Source organism: Salmo trutta, chromosome 8, assembly GCF_901001165.1.
Source record: "Salmo trutta chromosome 8, fSalTru1.1, whole genome shotgun sequence".
NCBI lineage: Eukaryota > Metazoa > Chordata > Actinopteri > Salmoniformes > Salmonidae > Salmo > Salmo trutta.
Window position 1 is genome coordinate 27,895,402 of NC_042964.1, and position 23,341 is coordinate 27,918,742.

Sequence of the window (23,341 nt, forward strand, 5' to 3'; positions counted from 1 at the left end):
AGCATCCCAAACATGCTCAATGGGTTACATCTCTGGTGAGTATACAGGTCATAGAAGAACTGGGACATTGTCCGCTTCCAGGATGCCATACACGCTGTCTGCCATCTGCCTGGTACAGTTGAAACCGGGATTCATCTGTGAAGTGTATACTTCTCCAGTGGCCATCAAAGGCCAGACTGCAGTCAGGTCAAGACTGGTGAGGACGACCAGTCTTGGTTTCTGACACTTTTTGCAGAAATTCTTCAGTTGTACAAACCCACTTTCATCAACTGTCCGGGTGGCTGGTCTCAGACGATCCCACAGGTGAAGAAGCCAGAATTGGAGGTCCTGGGCTGGCATGGTTACACGTGGTCTGCGGTTGTGAGGCCAGTTGGACATACTGCGAAATTGTAGGCAGCTTATAGATAAATGAACATTCAATTCTCTGGCCACTGCTTTGGTGGACATTCCTGCAGATAGCATGCCAATTGCATGCTCCCTCAAAATTTTAGGCATTGTGTGACAAAACTGCACATTTTAGTGGCCTTTTATTGTCCCCAGCACAAGGTGCACCTGTGTAATGATCCTGCTGTTTAAACTGCTACTTGATATGCCACACCGGTAAAGTGGATGGATTATCTTGGCAAAGGAGAAAGGGATGTAAACAAATTTCTGCACACATTTAGAGAGAGAAATACTATTTTTGTACATATTCAACATTTCTGGGATCTTTTATTTCAGCTCATGAAACATGGGACCAACACTTTACATTTTGCGTTTATATTTTCAGTGTAACTTGTAATAATTTCGAAAAACCTAATTCCACTGTGACATTATGTGACAGAAAATCTAAATTTAATCTATTTTAAATTCATGCATAACAAAATGTGGAAAAAGTCAATGGATGTGAAGCCACTGACATTGGAACCTAAATTGATTGAGAAATTCATCAAAAACCATATGTTGGCCTTGTTCAGACTACCTTTAAAACAATCTATAGTGTAGTAGAGGGCTTAGTGTGTTGGAGTATTGTTGTAATTTCAAAACTTGTATTTTGAGGTTTGAGGACTTGTTTTTACTTGCACCATTGCATGTCCACCAAATCACCTGTAGAGGGAGTTCTGGGAGCTCTGACTGCATTTTCACAATACCTTATTGGTTGTACTCATAAAATAGGCCGTCATTGTAAATAAGAATTTGATCTTAACTGACTTGCCTAGTTAAATAAAGATTAAATAAAATAAAACAATCATGAAATACACATTTTTCATTTCAGAGCACAGGGTAAGCATTCAAACGACACCTGCAGTCTATAGGTCATAGGCCTAGGCAAGTCCAAAATTGAATAAATATTGAAAGCAAATTGAAATGTAGTCAGTCAGTCAATTCAGGTCAGTCAGTCAATTCAGGAAGTAACCTGATTTTATAGTTCCATAATAGAAAAAAGGGTATCACTTCCTCAATTGACTGACTTATTTTGAATTGATCCATCCCTTCATAGGCTGTGTGTGTGAGCATGTGCATGTGTTTAGTGGGTTGGTGGCTGGGGATGGGGCTTCCAAGTGGTGCAGCAGTCTAAGGCACTGCATCTCAGTGCTAGAAGCGTCACAACAGACCCTAGTTTGATTACAAGCTGTATCACAACCAGCCGTGATTTGGAGTCCCATAGGGTGGCGCACAATTGGCCCAGCATCGTCCGGGTTAGTGTTTGGCCGGGGTAGGCCTTTATTGTAAATAAGAATTTGTTCTTAACTTACTAGCCTAGTTAAATTAAGGTTAAATAAATAAAAAATTACAGAGCCAACTTTTTATTGTTACATTTGTCTATTGTTATTTTGTACAATACTTGTGATCTGAGATTCTAGTCGCTAGATTCAAATGGTCACATTCATTTGAAAGATAGAGAGGCATAGGAAATGGTGATGAAGCTCTGTCGGGAAAGAGAGATAAAGAAAAATAGGGAAATAGATTAACACTCACCTTGGGCTGCACTTCCACCTCCACCACTTGATTCTTGTTCATGCAGCCTTTCACGAAGCCCTCCACGTTGCTGTTGAACTTCATAAAGATCACATAGGCGGCATAGGCTGAAAGTAGCACAATACTTTCCCAATAGGAGATGTAGTTATCCAGGAAGAAACAGATGAGCATGATCAGGTCCATGATGTAGAAGGAGACGTCACGGAAGAGGGGCCACCAGGTCAGATTGAGGATCTCCCTGGAGAAGATGGCGCACATTCCAATGACAAAGAGAATGTTGAAGACAGCTGAGCCCACAATGGTCCCGATGCCTACATTGCTATGGGAGATGAATACACCAATGACTGAAGTGAAGAGCTCCGGCGCCGACCCGCCTGCCGCCATGAAGGTGGCCCCTGCCACATCATCAGAGATGGCCAGCTTCTCTGTGATGACTGTCAGAGCGGGCACGAAGAACTCATCACACACAATGGCTAAAGAGATGAACATGTACAGCATCCCAAACATGTGGAGCACCACAGCGCCCTGGCGCCTCTCTTCTAGGGTGAACAGGTCCGTGGGGTAGTCCCCTTGGCTCTCGTTGCCGTCTGCCGAAGACCTCATTGCCACGGGAATGTCGGCTGAGACATTAGGGTCCCTCTGGTGCTGTGTGGAAAGTAGAGTCCTGTGTGGAGTTGGGCCAGACTGAAGGATGGCCTCCTGGGGCAGGAGCGGCTCTGAGTAGGTCCCTGAGCTCCAGGTCAAGGCACTAAAGGAAAATGAGATAGCGCTTATGGCTACCAGGCTGAATACAAAACCCAGGATTCGTATGGGCCTCATCTTTCTGCGCAGGTTCTGGTGGCGGTGCCTATTACATGTTGCACCCAGAAAGGGCCTTTGCACCACCATATCCAAGCAGGGCTGGTCCAAACCCATCTCTGTGGTGTGTGTGTGTGTGTGTGTGTGTGTTGTGTGTGTCTTCACTCTCAATGGTTTGGTCGAAGGAGGGTGGACTGGTTTTCACCAGACACAATGCATGGTCCTGCCTTAGGCTTCAAACAACATGGGAGGATTCCAGAAGCTTTCCAGGGTCTGGCTTGCCCATTGATGTCTTCATATTAGCCTCTAAAAACATGATTTCGATAGAAATGAAAGAGAAAAAGAAAAGGAGGAAGCGTCAACATGTAGAACTCACACACAGCAACAAACTATTAGCTGTCACATGCCTACCTCAGTGAATTTAACACCACAAAGTAGTCCTGACCAGTGGTTATCCAGTTATCCATACATGGGTTCAGAGGCAATAGCTATATCCCACTTTATCTTTTCAGAAATAAGCATATAACATTGGGGGGGGAAAAAATATTTTTTAAAAATCGGCAAATGTTTGAATTCATAATATACTAATTGCCTACTCGGACAAATAGGGTTCATAATATAATATTCATAAAAATAAATCAACCCTACTAATGGCATTGTATCCAGGTAAAATGTATGCAAATAGCAGAATTCCACAAATTATAGGCTTACTCGCAATGTGATGCACCAAATGCCCTTGAAATAAAACAAACTTTAGTGATACCTTTATAAAGGTTAAAGTTACAGACTAGCCCACTATACAATTGGATTGCGGTGTTGAAAGCAGATCATCTATGTTATGTATTAGGGTTGTACCATTTGCACCTCCATACTTACCGTAGTTGTGATGCAGAGCATTATGGCTAATGTGTGTTGAGATGATCACATTCTGGATAAATGGTTGAACTGAATTTCTGTCTCCTCTTTCATCATTACTGAATTGTTATATAGATGTGGTTATGAACCCCACGAGACATAACAAAAGAATGGCGACGAGGAAGTCTGAACCTACGGGAACTATTCTATCCAGATGAAGTCGGTTTTTACAAGTTTAAAACTGTTATTTTCCTTTGTACAGTCTAAGCAAATGTTAGCACAGTCTTGCTAGCAGAGGAAAGTGCTTAGTCGAGCTAGCTAAGAGAGAGTTAGCATCGTCATGGACGGCAAAAAAGAATTCTAGACTGATGTCGGAGCGGGAAAACAGTGGAAATGTGTGGAATGTATAGTGAGTACAGGAAAGAACATTTATTCAACTGTGCAGACGAACTTGGAAGTAAAAACTGATCAATGAGTGAACTTGAGGAAGAAACATCAGTGAGCGAAGTGAATGAAGATCATGTGACTGAGAAAAATATTGCCTTGGTTGAGGACAATATTGAAGTGAGTGACAATCAGCAGCCTATTGATATGCTGACAATAGAACAAGTCAAAATTCACCCAAGGCTGAAAAACAGCAAAAGAATGTTGGCTAAGCTGGAAAACTAGTGCGAGCCCATATAAAATGAATGGAATTGAACGTTCTCAGAGCCTGTTTTGACTGGAGCGATGCTTAGAATTTCATTTCGCATAAATGGCACAAAAAAATGTATCCATTTTTATTTTACCACTACAAAAGAAAGTAGAGAAAAAATGAAAACTTCTCTTTCTGGTCTAGTGATCGATGACAAACGAGCTCGATGCCCAGACTTACATAATTAGAAAGAGGAGATTGTCATGATTAAAATGGCGTCCGAAAAATCTAATATACACATTGCGAGATATTTTGGCGAAATAGACAAACATGCCTATATTTCCCCTATTGGAAACAATGGGACGAACTCCATTTTTTGTTGTTAACATTTTAACTATAAACAACGTGAGCAGGTCTCATTGCCAACAATAGCGAAGCAGGCATTGTGACGGAGAACAATAAGCTGGGAATAGAATGTTTCGGAAGGCGAGTTGGTGCCACGGTGGTCAATAGAACTAATAGGAGCTAGCAGGGTGAAAAAAGCCAAAAATAAAGGCCTGTTTTTTTGTGACTCCTTCAAAACAACGGCAAGCAGCTGGGAAATATGGTCATACGGCGGATGCAATGAACTCGTTTTTATCAGAAAAAAAGCATTGTTAAAAATGTCATGTGTCCAGCATACTATTGAGAAATGAAAAATGGCTGGAACTGTTCAACAGTTTAATGAAAGTATTGAGCAGTGGAGACCCTAGATATTTATTGGAAAGGAGCATCAAGATCACTGCACCTGTTCATAGCCAACCTGTAAATAGCCACTACCTCATCTCCATACTGTATTTATTTATCTTGCTCCTTTGCACCCCAGTATCTCTACTTGCACATTCATCTTCTGCACATCTACCATTCCAGTGTTTAATTGCTATATTGTTTCCCTTACCTCCCTTATCCTACCTCATTTGCACATACAGTATATAGACTTTTTCTACTGTATGTTTGTTTATTCCATGTGTAACTCTGTGTTGTTGTATGTGTCGAACTGCTTTGCTTTATCTTGGCCAGGTCGCAGTTGCAAATGAGAACTTGTTCTCAACTAGCCTACCTGGTTCAATACAGGTGAAATAAAAAAAATAAAAAAATAAATAGTGGAAATACTTAGAGGACACTTTTCACCAAAACCACTAGTTATTGTTATTCGGGGCAGCAGGTAGCCTAGTGGTTAGAGCGTTGGGCCAGTAACCGAAAGGTTGCTAGATCGAATCCCCGATGTGACAAAGTAAAAATCTGTTGTTCTGCCCCTGAACAAGGCAGTTAACCCACTGTTCCGAGGCCGTCATTGTAAATAAACATTTGTTCTTAACTGACTTGCCTAGTTAAATAAAAAGTTTCCACAGAGAAATCAGGAAGAGGGAGAATCAGTGACAATGTTTAGAGACAGACTAGTATGTGGGCTATGGATTGAAGCTAGAGAAAAGACACTACTGACTGAAATTAATCTAACCTTGGCAAAGGCTATTGAAGTCAATTGTTTCCATGGAACTAGCTGCTAAAGAGGCTCACCAGTTGAGTTCATCACAAAAAGTGCACATAGCAACTGAAAACCAGAGACAGGGAAATCGGGACATCAGGTGTCTACAAGTTGGTGAAAGGACATGGATTGCCGAGCCTGTGGTAAAAAGGGCCTGTAGAAATAAAAAAGAGCTCGGAGCATGGAGGGCACTTCTCAAATGTGTACTCCGTTTGTACATATTTTGAAGCATGCATCGATGCAAGCTTCAACGGAAAGTATGCAAAGAACTATGACGCAATCACATACAAATGATGCAAATGGTGCCATTATTTGAGCTGAAGCAAGAGAAAATACATTGAAATGTTGCCTATTCACATCTCATGTTACCTGAATATAACATTTTATCTTGATATGTTAATAAATACAGTTGAAGTCGGAAGTTTACATACACTTAGGTTGGAGTAATTAAAACTCGTTTTCCAATCACTCCACAAATTTCTTGTTAACAAACTATAGTTTTGGCAAGTTGGTTAGAACATTTACTTTGTGCATGACAAGTAATTTTTACAATAATTGTTTACAGACAGATTATTTCACTTATACCTCACTGTACCACAATTCAAGTGGGTCAGAAGTTTACATACACTAAGTTGACTGTGCCTTTAAACAGCTTGGAAAATTCCAGAAAATGATGTAATGGCTTTAGAAGCTTCTGATAGGCTAATTGACATCATTTGAGTCAATTGGAGGTGTACCTGTGGATGTATTTCAAGGCCTACCTTCAAACTCAGTGCCTCTTTGCTTGACATCATGGGAAACCCATAAGAAATCAGCCAAGACCTCAGAGCAATTTCCAAACGCCTGAAGGTACCACGTTCATCTGTACAAACAATAGTATGCAAGTATAAACATCATGGGACCACGCAGCCGTCACACTGCTCAGGAAGGAGACGCGTTCTGTCTCCTAAAGAAGTGCAAATCAATCCCAGAACAACAGCAAAGGACCTTGTGAAGATGCTGTAGGAAACAGGTACAAAACTATCTAAATCCACAGTAAAACAAGTCCAATAGAGACATAATCTGAAAGGCCGCTCTGCAAGGAAGAAGCCACTGCTCCAAAACCGCCATAAAAAAAGCCAGACTACGGTTTGCAACTTCACATGGGGACAAAGATGGTACTTTTTGGAGAAATGTCCTCTGGTCTAATGAAACAAAAATAGAACTGTTTGGCCATAATGACCATCGTTATGTTTGGAGGAAAAAGGGGGAGGCTTGCAAGCCGAAGAACACCATCTCAACAGTGAAGCACGGGGGTGGCAGCATCATGTTGTGGGGGTGCTTTGCTGCAGGAGGGACTGGTGCACTTCACAAAATAGATAGCGTCATGAGGAAAGAAAATTATGTGGATATATTGAAGCAACATCTCAAGATATCAGTCAGGAAGTTAAAGCTTGGTCGCAAATGGGTCTTCCAAATGGACAATGACCCCAAGCATACTTCCAAAGTTGTGGCAAAATGGCTTAAGGACAACAAAGTCAAGGTATTGGAGTGGCCATCACAAAGCCCTGACCTCAATCCTATATAACATTTGTGGGCAGAACTGAAAAATTGTGTGCGAGCAAGGAGGCCTACAAACCTGACTCAGTTACACCAGCTCTGTCTGGAGGAATGGGACAAAATTCACCCAACTTATTGTGGGAAGCTTGTGGAAGGCTACCCAAAATGTTTGACCCAAGTTAAACAATTTAAAGGCAATGCTACCAAATACTAATTGAGTGTATGTAAACGTCTGACCCACTGGGAATGTGATGAAAGAAATAAAAGCTGAAATAAATCATTCCCCTTACTATTATTCTGACATTTCACATTCTTAAAATAAAGTGGTGATCCTAACTGACCTAAGAGAGGGAATTGGTACTAGGATTAAATGTCAGGAATTGTGAAAAACTGAGTTTAAATGTATTTGGCTAAGGTGTATGTAAACTTCCGAGTTCAACTGCACATGCTGTGTTAATTTTGGCATGGTTACCTGCCTAGAATACCCACTGTAGTGCGAGTACGTATGTCGTAAAGTCAATAGAGCTAACTGGCTAGCTACTACTGTTAGCTAGCCAGATAGCCACGGAGAATTGTTAGTGAGCTACCCACAAAGAATTGACATCTGCCTTGGATAATATTGGTTTTAGGTCATTTTTGCTTGTTCACATATAGCTAGCTCATAGTTATGAAGTAAAACGTTTGCTTTGTGTGTATCTTGTTATGTCTCTATTGCCATTTTGCTGGCTAGAAGAAGAACGGTTCAGTGAATGGGTAAGTCAATCGGGCTAACTGGCTAGCCATGAAGAATTCTTAGCTAGCCACCCACAAAGAATTGACATCTACCTTGCATAACATTAGCTTTAGATAATTTTTGCCTGTTAACTAGCTAATTTACGATTCACAAATGAACTCAGCAAAAAAAGAAACGTCCCTTTTTCAGGACCCTGTCGTAAAAATCCATATAACTTCACAGATCTTCATTGTAAAGGGGTTAAACACTGTTTCCCATGCTTGTTCAATGAACCATAAACAATTAAAGAATATGCACCTGTGGAACGGTCGTTAAGACACTAACAGCTTACAGACGGTAGGCAATTAAGGTCACAGTTATGAAAACTTAGGACACTAGGCCTTTCTACTGACTCTGAAAAACACCAAAAGAAAGATGCCCAGGGTCCCTGCTCATCTGCGTGAACGTGCCTTAGGCATGCTGCAAGGAGGAATGAGGACTGCAGATGTGGCCAGGGAAATAAATTGCAATGTCCGTACTGTGAGACGCCTAAGACAGTGCTACAGGGAGACAGGACGGACAGCTGATCGTTCTCGCAGTGGCAGACCACGTGTAACAAAACCTGCACAGGATCGGTACATCCGAACATCACACCTGCAGGACAGGTACAGGATGGCAACAGCAACAGCCCGAGTTACACCAGGAACGCACAATCCCTCCATCAGTGCTCAGTCTGTCCGCAATAGGCTGAGAGAGGCTGGACTGAGGGCTTGTAGGCCTGTTGTAAGGCAGGTCCTCACCAGACATCACCGGCAACAACGTCGCCTATGGGCACAAACCCACCGTCGCTGGACCAGACAGGACTGGCGATTTTGTCTCACCAGGGGCGATGGTCGGATTCGCATTTATCGTCGAAGGAATGAGCGTTACACTGAGGCCTGTACTCTGGATCAATTTGGAGGTGGAGGGTCCGTCATGGTCTGGGGCGGTGCGTCACAGCATCATCGGACTGAGCTTGTTGTCATTGCAGGCAATCTCAACGCTGTGTGTTACAGGGAAGACATCCTCCTCCCTCATGTGGTACCCTTCCTGCAGGCTCATCCTGACATGAACCTCCAGCATGACAATGCCACCAGCCATACTGCTCGTTCTGTGCGTGATTTCCTGCAAGACAGGAATGTCAGTGTTCTGCCATGGCCAGCGAAGAGCCCGGATTTCAATCCCATTGAACACGTCTGGGAACTGTTGGATCGGAGGGTGAGGGCTAGGGCCATTCCCCCCAGAAATGTCCGGGAACTTGCAGGTGCCCTGGTGGAAGAGTGGGGTAACATCTCACAGCAAGAACTGTCAAATCTGGTGCAGTCCATGAGGAAGAGATGCACTGCAGTACTTAATGCAGCTGGTAACCACACCAGTTACTTTTGATTTTGACCCCCCCCCCCCTTTGTTCAGGGACACATTATTATATTTATGTTAGTCCCATGTCTGTCTGTGGAACTTGTTCAGTTTATGATTCCGTTGTTGAATCTTGTTATGTTCATATAAATATTTACACATGTTAAGTTTGCTGAAAATAAACACAGTAGACAGTGAGAGGACATTTCTTTTTTGGCTGAGATTATCTAGCTGATAATAAAGTATAAATGTTTGCTTTGTGTATATCTTGTTTCGTCTCTATTGAGGCATTGTCCTGGCTGGAAGAAGGGTCAGTGAATGGGGAGATGCAGCGTGAGGTAATACAGTAGGGAGAGTGTGAGTGCTTGTCAAATTAAATGTTTTATGCGTTCTCCACACTCTCGTCCTCAAGAGAACGTCCTCGAAGAATGTACTTGGAGCATGAGAGTGTGGAGCACGGTAGTATGCATATTCAGAAACACACACAGTTAACCCTGTGTTGTCCGCTGAGCAGTATCTGCTACCACACAGACAACCTTTCGCAGGCTTAGCTGAGGGTCAAAAGTTGAGCAAAATCGACTTCTGGAAAGCCTACTCGCAGATGTATGTGTATGAAAAGTAAAAAGAGCTGCTGACCGTCGTGACACACAAGCGGATCTTCAGGTACTGTCGTCAACCGTTTGGTAGTGCACCCGCGCTGTTCCAGAGGGTGATGAGTCAGATCTTGAGTGGATTGACAGGAGTGCAATGCTACCTGGATGACATCCTCGTCACTGGAAAAGATGAAGAGGACCATCTTCTGAACTTGGATGCAACCTTACAGAGATTGAAGGACTACGGTCTGCGAGTTCTTAAGGTCAAACGTGCATTCTTCCAATCATCAGTTGAATATAGGGGTGTGAACATTTAAACGAGATTGGGATCCTTAACGTTAAGAAAAATCTATAACTTCACCCAACAAAATTAAAATCACATTGCAGTTTTCTCAAAATATATTAATTTGTGTGTTATAGCCTAACTATGGGCTTTTGAGACCTGGGAAAGTTGTATTATTTAAATAATACCAGAGAGGTGAACTTTAAGAACAGGCGAACTTTAGGCTACTTTGGTGAACTTACGATTACCAAAACATATGCGCACCATGGTTTTTTCTGCCTATAACAACAGAAGCAAACATAACAAAACTGGGAGGGATCTACCTGAATATGTCTAATAGAAACTCTTGTTTTAGTTGCAAACTGTTTGGACTAATGATTGCAACCCTGCTCTCTCTCTTAGCGAGTGTGTGTTCATTATTTGGTCTGTTGCGTGTAGAATATCCTAGCCTATTCATTGATGATAGGCCCTGCTTTACTGAAGGGCCTATCATGATTGCAAGCCAAGAAATTGTAAGATACAGCATTCCATTGCGATAGATAGGCCGAGTGCACGGTTCTGTCTGCCTGGTGGCCAACCTGCCTATACTGTGCCCCTCCCCTCTCTCTCCATCCCTCGCTAGCTCGCTATGAAAGATGCAAGTGTTTGTGTTCTTGGAAGTACGGAAACTAATCAGTCTCCTCCATTCCAAAAACACTTAATCTTAAGAGTCGACAACAAGCGGAATTGAATCTTGACACTCAGAAATGTGAGTCGACACCGGGAATCATATGCAAGAAATCGAGGAATAAATTATTTTCGGCATTGTCGCTAACAGTTGGAGAAATGTCAGAGAAAGACAAGCGACAGCAGCAAAGTCCTGTATGACAATAGGTTGATAAGTTAAATGATAAGGAAATTAAAACTTTGAAAGGTGGAATTGAGGTACAATAATGGTAGTACATGTGCAACGCTTAACCATCTGAAAGGGACCCAAACCGTGTGTGAAATCCAAATCATTGCTGGCAGCATCGCAGCTGTATTGTGAATTTGCGTAGAATTGTCTGAATTTCTATTATCTTTTTAACGGAAAACCGATTTAAAAAAATTGCTGTTTAAACGTTAAGAAAATTTGTCCATTTGTCACATCCCTAGTTGAATGCCTCGGACAAGTCGTCAATACTACGGGCCTTCACGAGGCTCTGTCTAAGGTCAAGGCCATCTTGGACGCCCCAGCTCCTCAGAAAGTCAGTCAACTGTGTTCTTTCCTTTATATGTAGTATGCATCAGTTGCTTTGTCCTAACAAAGCATGGAAATGGACAGAACAATGCTAGGAAGCATTCATGAAAACCAAGCAAACATTCCTGAAATGAGGCACTTAAAACACTTTGACCGGTCATTGCCAATACAACTAGCTTGTGATCCTAGTCCCAATGGTGTGGGAGCAGTCATTACTAGGGATGGGTACCGAATCCTGGTATTAAACAGGCCCCGGGGCCAAATTATGAAAGACCGTAGTATCGATAAGCTCCGACGTTATCGGTACTGCTTTCGGTACTGGAGAAATTAAGAAAATACATTTCCTATTTATTATTGCTACATAAACATTATCTTGCACATTTTATCTTACCAATTATTTCTAATTTGCAATAGGATGAAAACATTTGTCTATGATGCATTTTTGCTATTCCCAATCCAGAAGAGAGAGAGATCTCTCTCGCGTGGAGCCTGTGTCTCTCACACGCTATAGCACACACACACACACACACACACACACACACACACACACGAAAGAGCCTGCTCTTAATTAGTGACGATGGCAGAGAGAACTATACGTTCAAAAGTGTGGTAACACTTCACCAGAGTCGACGCTGACAATGCTCGTTGCCACAAGTGCAACATTACTTTTTCTTGTAAGGGCGGAAACACGAGCAATCTGTAAAACATCTATCGAAAGTGCATCATGTACAGGCAGAGAAATGCACCATTTTTGACTGCCTAGCTCGTAGTTCATCTCTCGCTGCCCAATCTACGTTAGGTATGTATGCTAGCAGCCTAGAGCCCACACACAGAGTTAACTAAATTATGAGAACATGGGTTCATGATCAAAAGTAACCATTAGCTATGGGTGCGTTCATAAATTCAACCACCCATTTAAAGATTTTGCTACTTTTTTGTTAATGTTGCAGCCACAATGAAGCAACCCACTCCTCTCTTTAATACCGCTGGTCCAAGCCAAAGACAAGCCCAAAGCCCCTTTGGGAGGATGACTGAGGAGAGGGTGAATGAGTGCCACCTAGCCTTAACCAAGTTCATAATGAAAGGCCTACACCCCTTTGCAACAGTGGAGTCCAAGGGCTTTAGGTAACAGTCTGTCAGTATATATTGAGTTGTATTAATTTTTAGGATATAGTAGTATAAAAGGGTTATATGTTAGTCCCATCACTCCACAATACAATACACAACAACACAATAATTCAATAATGATAGTTTACATGTGTTGAATTATCTTTTTTTACTGTAGGGAGATGAGCAAGGCACTCAACCCCAAATATACCCCTCCCTCCAGGAGTTACCTCAGTGACACAATAATTCCTACCTGGTATGGTGTAGAAAAGGCCAATGTGATCACTGAGCTGAAGGATGTGCCAAAGCTGGCCATCACATCAGACGGGTGGACCAGCCTCTGTCAGGACCACTATCTCACTGTTACAGTGCACTACACAAGCCAGGGCAGTGTAAAACAGAAGGTCCTCCATACCAGGGCAGTGTACAAATCGCAAACTGGTGAAGTAGTGGCAGAGCAAGATTGTAGCTGTGATTGTTGATAATGCTGGCAATATGGATGTTGCCATCAAAATAGGATGCTTTGCACACACATTGAATGGTAGCGAAGAAAATCGACAATATTAATTCCATTGATAAATGGGCAGCCCGAATCAGAGCAGTGGTCGTGTGGTTCAAGAGATCCTCTATGTTCAAAACGGTCTTGAAGAAAAAGCAGCAGCTCCTTGGTAAGAAGCCAGTTCAATCTATTAAAGTATTATTTAGAAATTCCCACATTTAACAATTTAATTCAATATTCAAGTGTGCGGTAATTAAATGCTTGTTGTTTATTGTTGTCGTTTCAGGCCTTCCGCAACACTTACTCATCCTTGATGTCAAGACCAGATGGAACTCGCTCGATCTAATGATAGAGAGATTCATGGAGCAGTATCCAGCGATCCAAGCAGCAGCCTTAGACCCACAATTGCAAAAAGCAATGACCAAGGACAACCTTCCATAAGGCTGAGGAGTTTGACAATCCTCTATGCATTCACACTGTGTGTGCCATGTGAAAAGAATGCCACCTGTGGACAGATCATACCCATCCTCCAAAAACTGGAAAAGCACTTCACAGTAAAGCAAGAAGATACAATGTTGTGGCAACCATCAAAGTGAAGGTGTGAGAGAATCTCTCCTAGTGCTATCAGGATGAGGACATTCAAGCCTTCCTGCATGTGGCCACAGCAATGGACCCCAGAATTAAAGGGAGGCCGGTGAGTGACGCCACCTGGGACAGGCTGGGGAAGGCAACTGTTGAGGGTAATGTGACAGGAGCTTCACCATGGCTGTCAGAGGAGCAGGAGCAGACAGGCACAGAGCATCAGCAACAGGAAGAGTATGAAGGAAAGGAAATGGAGGAGACAGTCCCTCTGTTGTACAAAACAAGGAGTGCCTTGGAGGAGCTGTTCTCAGAGGAGTACAGGGAGTTAAGGTTGACGATCCAACAGGACATCTCGCCCCTCAACGAGCGTGTTGACCTAGAGGTCGAGCTCTACAAAGGCCTGCCTCCCATCCCCATGGCTGAAGATCCTGTGACGGTGGGAGAGGAGAGCTACTCTGTCCCTCCTCACAAACATTGCAACAAGCTACCTCTGTGCTCAAGCCTCCTCCACCCCTAGCGAGAGGGTATTTTCAACTGCAGGGAACATAATAAGCCAGGAGAGGTCCCGACTTCTGCCAGAGAAGGCAAATATGTTGATCTTTCTCCAGAAGAACAGCTAAGGACTGTTAGCCCTTTTGCAGACTAGCTGCATACCCCACCCGTTTTGCTCTACATGTATACCACTGTACTTTCTTTTGCAGGAAAATATTGTTTATTTCATTTGTTTTACATTTCCATCATCACAACAGAGTCTATAATAGTGATTTGTTCAAAACATTGCTGTTTATTTTTCTGTAAATAATTGTTATTTTATTTATCTTACATTTCAGAAAATAAAGCAATGTTAATTCTGTTCTTAATTTGTTTCGGGGGGTTTTTTCGTAAAAAAATGCAAAAAGAACCGGTAAGAATACCATTAAAGTACCGGATAGATAAGCAGTATCGGTAAGAGTAGTAATACCGTTAAAATCTTAACGATACCCATCCCTAGTCATTACCATATTATGCCTTCAGATGAAGAAGCCGATCGCTTTCGCATCGAGGATATTGAACAAGTAACTATACACATATAGGATGGGAAGCCCTAGGCATCGTTTTTGGAGTGCGTAAGTTTCACCAGTGTCTGTACGGGAGGAAGTTCACCCTTCTTACAGATTATCGTCCGCTGACGAGCATCTTTAGACCACATACTGGGATTACATCACTTACTGGAAGCAGAATGCAAAGATGTGTTTTGTTGTTGTCAGCACACACCTACGATATCAAGTACTGCAAGTCAGAACTATATTGCAACAGTCACGCCAAGTAGACATTTTCTACTTCAGAGAAGTGGAAAATGCACCAGTCACTTCAACACAAGTGCGCAGAAACAACTCATCAAAGGCAGAGCTGCAGGGGATGCTCCGGAACTGAAACTTTACCTTTCCAGGAGAACTGAGCTGTCAGTACAGTCCGGTTGTCTGCTGTGGGGGAAGAGAGTTATCATTCCACCTTCGCTGAGCAAACCCCTTTTGCAACAGCTACACTCAAGTCATTGTGGAATGGTTCACATGATGGAAATCACAAAAAGCTACTTCTGGTGGCCAGGAGCGGACTTGGTGATTTGCAGGCCCAGGCAGAGGCCAGTCTTTTTGGCCAGACACCATCAGATACATGGGCTACATACATGTCCTCTGATTCTGTCTTGACGACGATGACAGTATTATCAGCAGCACCTGTCTTTTTACTAAAGAAATGCATTAATTTACTGAATTTTAACAGACAAATTCCATCTTAAAAGAACCTCATTGCTGCATCTGGAATAGTTCATTATTATGAACCAGTCCACGGGTGATTAATGACACTTGTTTCTACTATTATCAGGGTTGGGGAGTAACAGATTACATGTAAAGGGCCTCAGTGAAGATTACATGTAATCCATTACATGGAACAGATTACAAAGAAACTGTAACCCGTTTTACATCACCAGCAAAAATACTGTAATCAGATTACAGAAACTTTTTAAAAACTAAATTATTACTTGTAGGATTACTTAAAAATTCAGAAACTATGTTTTTGGAGACCTTTCTGTTTTCTCAATGATATTCAAATTAGCATTGAAAAAAGGCTACTTAGGGATTTTAGCAATGAGGCTCTTTATCTACTTCAGAGACCACTATGATGACACACCAAATGCGTTTGATGGATCGCAAGAAAAGAGCAGGAATGGGCTTTTGTAGGCTACAGTCCAAGCTACAGTGCCTTCAGAAAGTATTCATACCCTCCCCACATTTCGTTGTGTTACAGCCTGAATTCAAAATGGATTAAAAATATGTTTTCTCAACCATCTATACATAATACCCATCTATAATTTAGCCCAAACTACTACCTCTTCCCCTACTGTATTTATTTATTTTATTTATTTTGCTCCTTTGCATCATATTATTTATATTTTAACTTTGAACTTTCTTCAAATAACAAATCTACCATTCCAGTGTTTTACTTGCTATACTTTATTTACTTTGCCACCATGGCCTTTTTTGCCTTTACCCCCCTTATCTCACATCATTTTCTCACATTGTATATAGTCTTATTTTTTTCTACTGTATCATTGATTGTATGTTGTTTTACTCCATGTGTAACTCTGTGTTTTTGTATGTTGTTGAACTGCTTTGCTTTATCTTGGCCAGGTCGCAATTGTAAATTAGAACTTGTTCTCAACTTGCCTACCTGGTTAAATAAAGGTGAAATAAATAAATAAATACCCTAGAATGACAAATTGAAAACATGTTATTAGAAATTTCAGCACATTTCTTGAACATTAATTACAGAAATATCTCATTTACAAAAGTTTTCACACTCCTGAGTTAATACTTTGTAGAAGCATCTTTCGCAGCGATTAGAGCTGTGAGTCCTTCTGGGTAAGTCTCTAAGAGCTTTCCACAGCTGAATTGTGCAACATTTGCCCATTATTCTTTTCAAAATTCTTCAAGCTCTGTCAAATTGGTTGTTGATCATTGCTAGACAACCATTTCCAGGTCTTGCCATTGATTTTCAAGTAGATTTGAAACAAAACTGTAACTCGGACCCTCAGGAACATTCACGGTCTTCACGGTAAGCAACTCCAGTGTGTTTTAAGTTATTGTCCTGCTGAAAGGTGAATTCATCTCCCAGTGTCTGGTGGAAAGCAGGCTAAACCAGGTTTTTCCTCTAGGATTTTGCCTGTGCTTAGCGCCATTCAATACTTTTTTTCTCCTGGAAAAACTCCCCAGTCCTTAACGATTACAAGCATACCCATAACATGATGCAGCCACCACTAAGCTTCTATTTTATTTTATTTTACCCATCTACAGTACCAATAGGTGCCTTTCTTTGCTAGGCATTGGAAAACCTTCCTGGTCTTTGTGGTTGAATCTGTGTTTGAAATTCACTGCTTGACTGAGGGACCTTACAGATAATTGTATGCGTGTGTGGGGTACAGAGATGAGGTAGTCATTCTAAAATCATGTTAAACACTATTATTGCACACAGATTGAGTCCATGAAACATATTATGTGACTTGTTACGCAAAATTGTACTCTTGAACTTATTTAGGCTTGCATAACAAAGTGATTGAATACTTATTGACTCAAGGCATTACAGCTTTTCATTTTTAATTAATTTGTAAAAAGTTCTAAAAACATAATTCCACTTTGACATTATGGGGTATTGTGTGTAGGCCAGTGACAAAACAACTCAATTTAATACATTTTTATTCAGGCTGTAACAGAACAAAATGTGAAAAAAGTAAAGGGGTGTGAATACTTTCTGAAGGTCTTCCAATTGTGCAACTGCTGTTAGCATCCAAAGATTATCCAACTTGAATAAATGCTTGGAGATAAGGACGACAGCAGTGGTGTAGCCTATGGGCAATACGGGTATCACTTATTATTGATAACTAGGCTACATAGCGCATTGACGTGAATCACACTCCTGCTCTCTCATTTAGCTATTTGCGCCTTACAGATTGTGGATGTGGATGGTTGAATTGAAGAAGTTTAAACTGTTTGTCAATCATTGTTTTTGCTACCAGGGGTGTATTCATGACGGAACATCTTTTACTGTTTACGAACCAAACGGAAGCTAACAGAGCAAAAGGAGAGTTTCTATTAGACAAATTCAGGTATGTCCCTTCCCGTTTCGTTCTGTTTAAGAAATGTTTTGCAACAGAATCAGAATTATGAATACGCCCCCCAGTGGGCAGCCAGTGGAAAATGAGCTCTAGCAACAGCTTCATAGTGCGTATCCCAGCCTATGGAATAAAAGTCTGAGTTCCTCCCTTCTAAACTCCCCCATAGTATTGTGCTCCATACTGTATGATTTTATTGCTTAATCTAATTTGTGTTTATTAAAAAAACGAAACATAGACCTAACGGACAGATGCTCAAACTCCAACTCGCACTTTGATAGACTTAAATAGCTGCAAATTATTGAGATATCAAAGTGTCACCAACGAAAATGTAAACAGACCTATAGCAAATGCAGCATTTGGAATACATTTTTCATATGCAATTAGCACTTTTCGGTAGTGCCCAAAGCATGCCATTCCAAGAGCAGTATTTTTTTACCCACTCGAAGCAATGAACCTAATCAGTCCTCCGAGACAACAAAATCATAAACAACAGAGTAGGCTAACTAGTCCTTAGTTTTGGGGTTATGCTCAGATAAAACATGTTGGCTAATCTATATTTCCAAGTCCTATTCTTGAAGATCAAGGGGTATTAAATTAATTGGAATTGGATGTGAGCGATTTTGGTTAGATGGGCCATCTGTTTAGGGTTAGCAGTATGGTTATGGTTAGGTTTAAAAGCAAATTTTATAACTTTGTGGCTGTGCCAGCTACTAACCTGCACCTCTTAAGGGGAAAGTAATCATATTACGTTACTGAGTTTGGGTAATCTAAAAGTTATGTTGGTAATTACAATTTTGAACAGGTAACTAGTAACTGTAACAGATTACATTTAGAAAGTAACCAACCCAAGCCTGACTATGAGAAAAACTTGGATTATAATAATATTGATATGAAATATATTTATATGCATGGAAATAAATGGTTGATCTATTATGAATTTGGCTGTATGAACTTTTTTGGAGGCCTTTTTTGTCAACAATGCGGCCTCATTAACCTGGGCACAGTGGCCAGGCAAAACCCCCCTCGAGTGGAGCAGGAGGGGCCTCATAAAAAAAAGATTACCAGTATTATTATTATTATTTTTTAACTATGCCTCTTGATGATGTGAGGCCTAAAGCAATTGCCCCTCCTGCCTAAGTCTGCCACTGCTGGTGGCCTGGACTGGATGGAAGCATTGAGGAGAAAGCAAAAACCTGTTCCTCATGTGAGAAGGGTCACAACATACCTCAACTTGCATCTTTTTATCCGTGGGGTTGGCCGGGGGAGGCGTGGGAACGCATATACCGACTTCACAGGTCCATTCGAAGACAGAATGTTTCTCATGGTCGTGCAACCTCATGGCAAAAGGTTGCCATCATTATGTCTACTACTGCTGAGAATAACATCAAGAAGCTTGGGGAAGTGTTTAGTCGGTTCGGATCACCACTCATTAGCAACAACAGAATGCAGCTAGGTGTCCCAAGAAATGGCCATGTTCCTACATGTGAATGGCATACAACACAACAGGTCTGCGCCGTATCATTCATCTACCAAAGGGCTGGCACAAAGGTTTGTACAGACGATGAAACATGCCTTGAAAGTGTCTCAAAGGAGACTGCACCAATGCTTGAACAGCTTCCTGCTATCCTACAGGAACACACCTCACGCAACCACCAAGGCTTCACCTGTATCGCGACTCATGAAGCGAGAGCTATGCACAAGCTTCGACCTACTCAACCCTCAGAACGAAAAGGAGACTGTAGAGTCAAGTCAAACGTTGTGAACTGAGAGCAAAGGACAGAGCTGGAGAAACTGTCTTAGCTTGGAACTGCCTCAAAGAACCAAAGTGGGTTCCTGCTTTGGTCATTGCTCAGACTGGTCCTGTGTCCTACAATGTCCAGACTGCAGAGGACATCATCTGTCAAAGGCACACATATCAGTTACTGTTGAGTAAAGCAATATCGACAGAACCACCAGTCATGAGTGGGCCAGAACTGTTATTAAGTGACACCCTGACTCAGCAGTCTTCACCTAGGGGCTCACGGTCACATTCTCAGGACACTTACTCAGCCACACCCACAAAAGTACACAACAAGACTGCGACACAGGCTACTCACATGCCTACACCTGTGTAAACGCCACAGTCCACGGAGGTTGTTGAGAGTCAGGTTGACCGCATTACCATATGAGAGAGAGGCTGGCACCTAGATGCTTGGACTTGTTTGTTTTGTATTAAGGTTGTACCATTAGCACCTCCATATTTGTGCTGCAGAGCATCATGGGTAATATGCGTGTTGAGATGATAATTTTCTAGATAAATTATTGTCAGAATGTTACATTTTTTGTTGCGTCGAATTTTTTCATGACGCAAACGTGGTTAACTAACAGACTCTACTTGCATCAGAATCGCTATTTTCACAGAAAAATAACAAACATTGCTGGAAATGTAAGTTTAAGTCAGTCAGTAACGTAAGGCTATTGGCGTTTAAATTAAATAGCCTAAACGCAAACATACTGGCCTTGTCTTGCGTACGCCTATAGCCTGCATCTTGCAATGAAATATAAGCATTTTATCTCTTCATTTCTGCTAGGACCAGCAAACAGCTGTGCAACGTGCGCCTCTGTCCTTTAATAAAATCGCCCTGCCGGTTAACAATAGCGCTCCAAAGCTGCGTAATTATTAGGCTGTTCGGTTAACATCATCTGTGTAAAATGTATGCGTAAACGCTTAACATTGACAAATGTGTGAGTCATTATGAATGTCTTACCTTATATAGAGGTACATAGAACGGCACGTTATCGCACCAGGTCGAAATTCAGTATCCTCTCTCGTGTCCTTATGCTCTCATTGAGCAAATGTTACTATCCTATCCGACGATTGATGAGGAGCTCCGACAAACTGGTTGCAAGCTGCGCTCACCTCAGCATCATCCCTCCCATATCACAGAGAAATCCGAAAGTACCTTGCTAATGTAAGAGAAGAGACTGGAACCCACTGTAGGGTCGGTCTAACCACGTGAATAGGGAGGCTATAGCCTACAATATCAGACGGACAAACCATTTCCCTGGTTGTCTGGTGGACTACCTACAGTGTAAACCGTCAAATGATACCATATACCACGGAAATACTAGACTTGGATGGAGTTACCGTGGTTACAGCAATGGCACCATTTCAACAATACAGATAGGGCTGACATAGTTGAATGGGTTTGTTTGGAATAACGTTCAATGGTGTTACTTAGTGGTCTGCACGTGATCCTTCATATATTGATATGAAGGTCACCCTTACGAAAAAAGATTGCAGTCAGAGTGCAGTACTACTGCAATTAGTGCAGTATAACTGCAGAATGCTGCAAATACTGCATCCAAAATAACAATTTTTACTGCAGTAATTTTGCAGTGTAACTGCAGTTAGAGTGCAGTAGTTATTCTGCAATTAATGCGTCCAAAATACCCCAATTGACTGCAGTTACTGCACTTTTACTGCAGTTTCAAACTGCAATCTTTTTTTGTATGGGCAATGAAGGGGAGTCACCAAATGGAGCTAAAGCAGAGCCTTATTCACAAAGCAGAGTAAGAGCTATGATCTGTTCTTCCCTTTATCATAATGAATAAGACGGGGGACTTGATCCTAAATCAACACTTTGTGGATATGGGCACAGATGGTTTTGAATTTGTGAGTCATCAATGAGTTGAAGTGTTTTGAAATTACATCAATTGATGTGGTACAGCCTACCACATTGGGTAATCTGGATATTATTAATCTGAAACTAGGTTGAAACATCAGGGCATTTTGGGACATGAGATCCATAAAGGAATGCACTGCAGTCATGACTTCAAGGTCAAACAGTGTGTGGGATTTGGTGTTGTAGGATTTGTCTGTTGCTCAGCCCTCAATTGACGTTACATCCATCTCTACAAACCTGCTTCCTATGTTGACTTTCAGTTCCTCTTACATCAAAACCCCCAGCAGGATTTAGCATTAGCAGACATTCCAAACAAGCCGTGTTAGATAAACACGGCAATCTCTGCACAGCATGACAAAGTATGTGTTGCACTAATGCCCTCATGGTAGATAATATATCACAATTCACTGACCTAATTGATTACCCTCCCTTCCCACCTGCAATTAACCCAAAATGGGCACAGAGACAAGACAGGCAGTAACTTGTCTGCATTCCTGTTATCAATATCCACTTACCATTGAAAGACAGATACGCAAGCGTTCATGGACAATTCACACCGATTGACCCACCCACGGTGTAAGAAACTCAGACCTACAAATTGAGATGGACGGCTTGCTTTCTCCCCTCAAAGCCTTAAACTCTTGTCTAATATTCGAAACAACATATTGTGCACTTCCATAGTGGCTTGTTATTTAGTTTTTATTCATGCATAGCCTACTAAATACACAACTCTTTTCACATTAACAAAAAACACCTTTCATAAAGAGAATGCAAATTAAAGAACACTTCAGTAAAATGTTCTATTAAGCTCATATCTAAATCAAATCAAATTGTATTTGTCACATGTGCTGAATAAAACAAGTGTAGACTTTACTGTAATAATGCTTATGAGCCCTTTTCCAAAAATGTAGTTAAAAAGTAAGAAAATTAACAAATAGATCAAAAGATTGTTCATCATCTACTGTATAATGATAATAATGATTGTACATGTTTACGAGCAGCTATAACATTACAGTTATGTTATGCATTACATTATATGTAGCATAAGGCATTATGACAATACATTATGAACAGGGTACTCGTAGGAGGTGTTACCAAACTATAATTCAACAGTATGACTAACGAGAGTATTGGACTTCATTTGATCAGGTCAAAATGGTGACATGACTGTTCCATGCCCCATAATCCTGATACTAGGAGAGATTGAGACTGACGAAAAATCCAAAACAGAGGCTTAAATGCAACAATAGATACGATGCGGAATATTCCACTACAGGAAGCACATTTGTATTTTTGTATTTGTATTTATTAATTAAGGATCCCCATTAGCTACTGCCAAGGCAGCAGCTACTACTCCTGGGGTTCAGCAACATTAAGGCAGTTATATACAATTTAACATATTACATGACATTACATTGCATAACAATATACCCAATACATTTAGTGTGTTCCCTCAGGCCACTACTCCAGTATCACATATTTACTATGCAACATCCACATGTGTGTAGAGTGCGTGTCTTATGTGTATGTGTGTCTATTTACAGTCCCTGCTGTTCAATAAGGTTTATTTTATCTGTTTTTAAATATGATTCTACAGCTTGCTTCAGTTACCTGATGTGGAATAGAGTTCCATGTCTCTATGTAGTACTGTGCGCCTCCCATAGTCTGTTCTTGACTTGGGGATTGTGAAGAGGCCTTTGGTGCATGTGTGTCCGAGCTGTGTGCTAGTAGTTTAAACAGACACCTCGGTGCATTCAGCATGTCAACACTTCTTACAAAAACAAGTAGTGATGAAGTCAATCTCTCCTCCACTTTGAGCCATGAGA

The 23,341-nt window shown here is 41.4% G+C and overlaps 1 protein-coding gene across 4 annotated transcripts in view; it reads right to left on the reverse strand.

Moving 5' to 3' along the window:
• The window catches only part of LOC115198626 (sodium/potassium/calcium exchanger 2), a 201,221-nt gene extending 180,202 nt beyond the window's left edge, over positions 1-21,019 (reverse strand). For all 4 annotated transcript variants that reach the window (XM_029760707.1, XM_029760708.1, XM_029760706.1 and 1 more), the window contains exons 1-2: positions 20,598-21,019; positions 1,960-3,063 (exon numbers count right to left, since the gene is read on the reverse strand). In XM_029760707.1, coding sequence (XP_029616567.1) covers positions 1,960-2,874 — 915 coding nt within the window. In that variant the 5' untranslated portion in view covers positions 2,875-3,063; positions 20,598-21,019. The remainder of the gene's footprint in view (positions 1-1,959; positions 3,064-20,597) is intronic.
• Between the last annotated feature and the right edge of the window lie 2,322 nt (positions 21,020-23,341).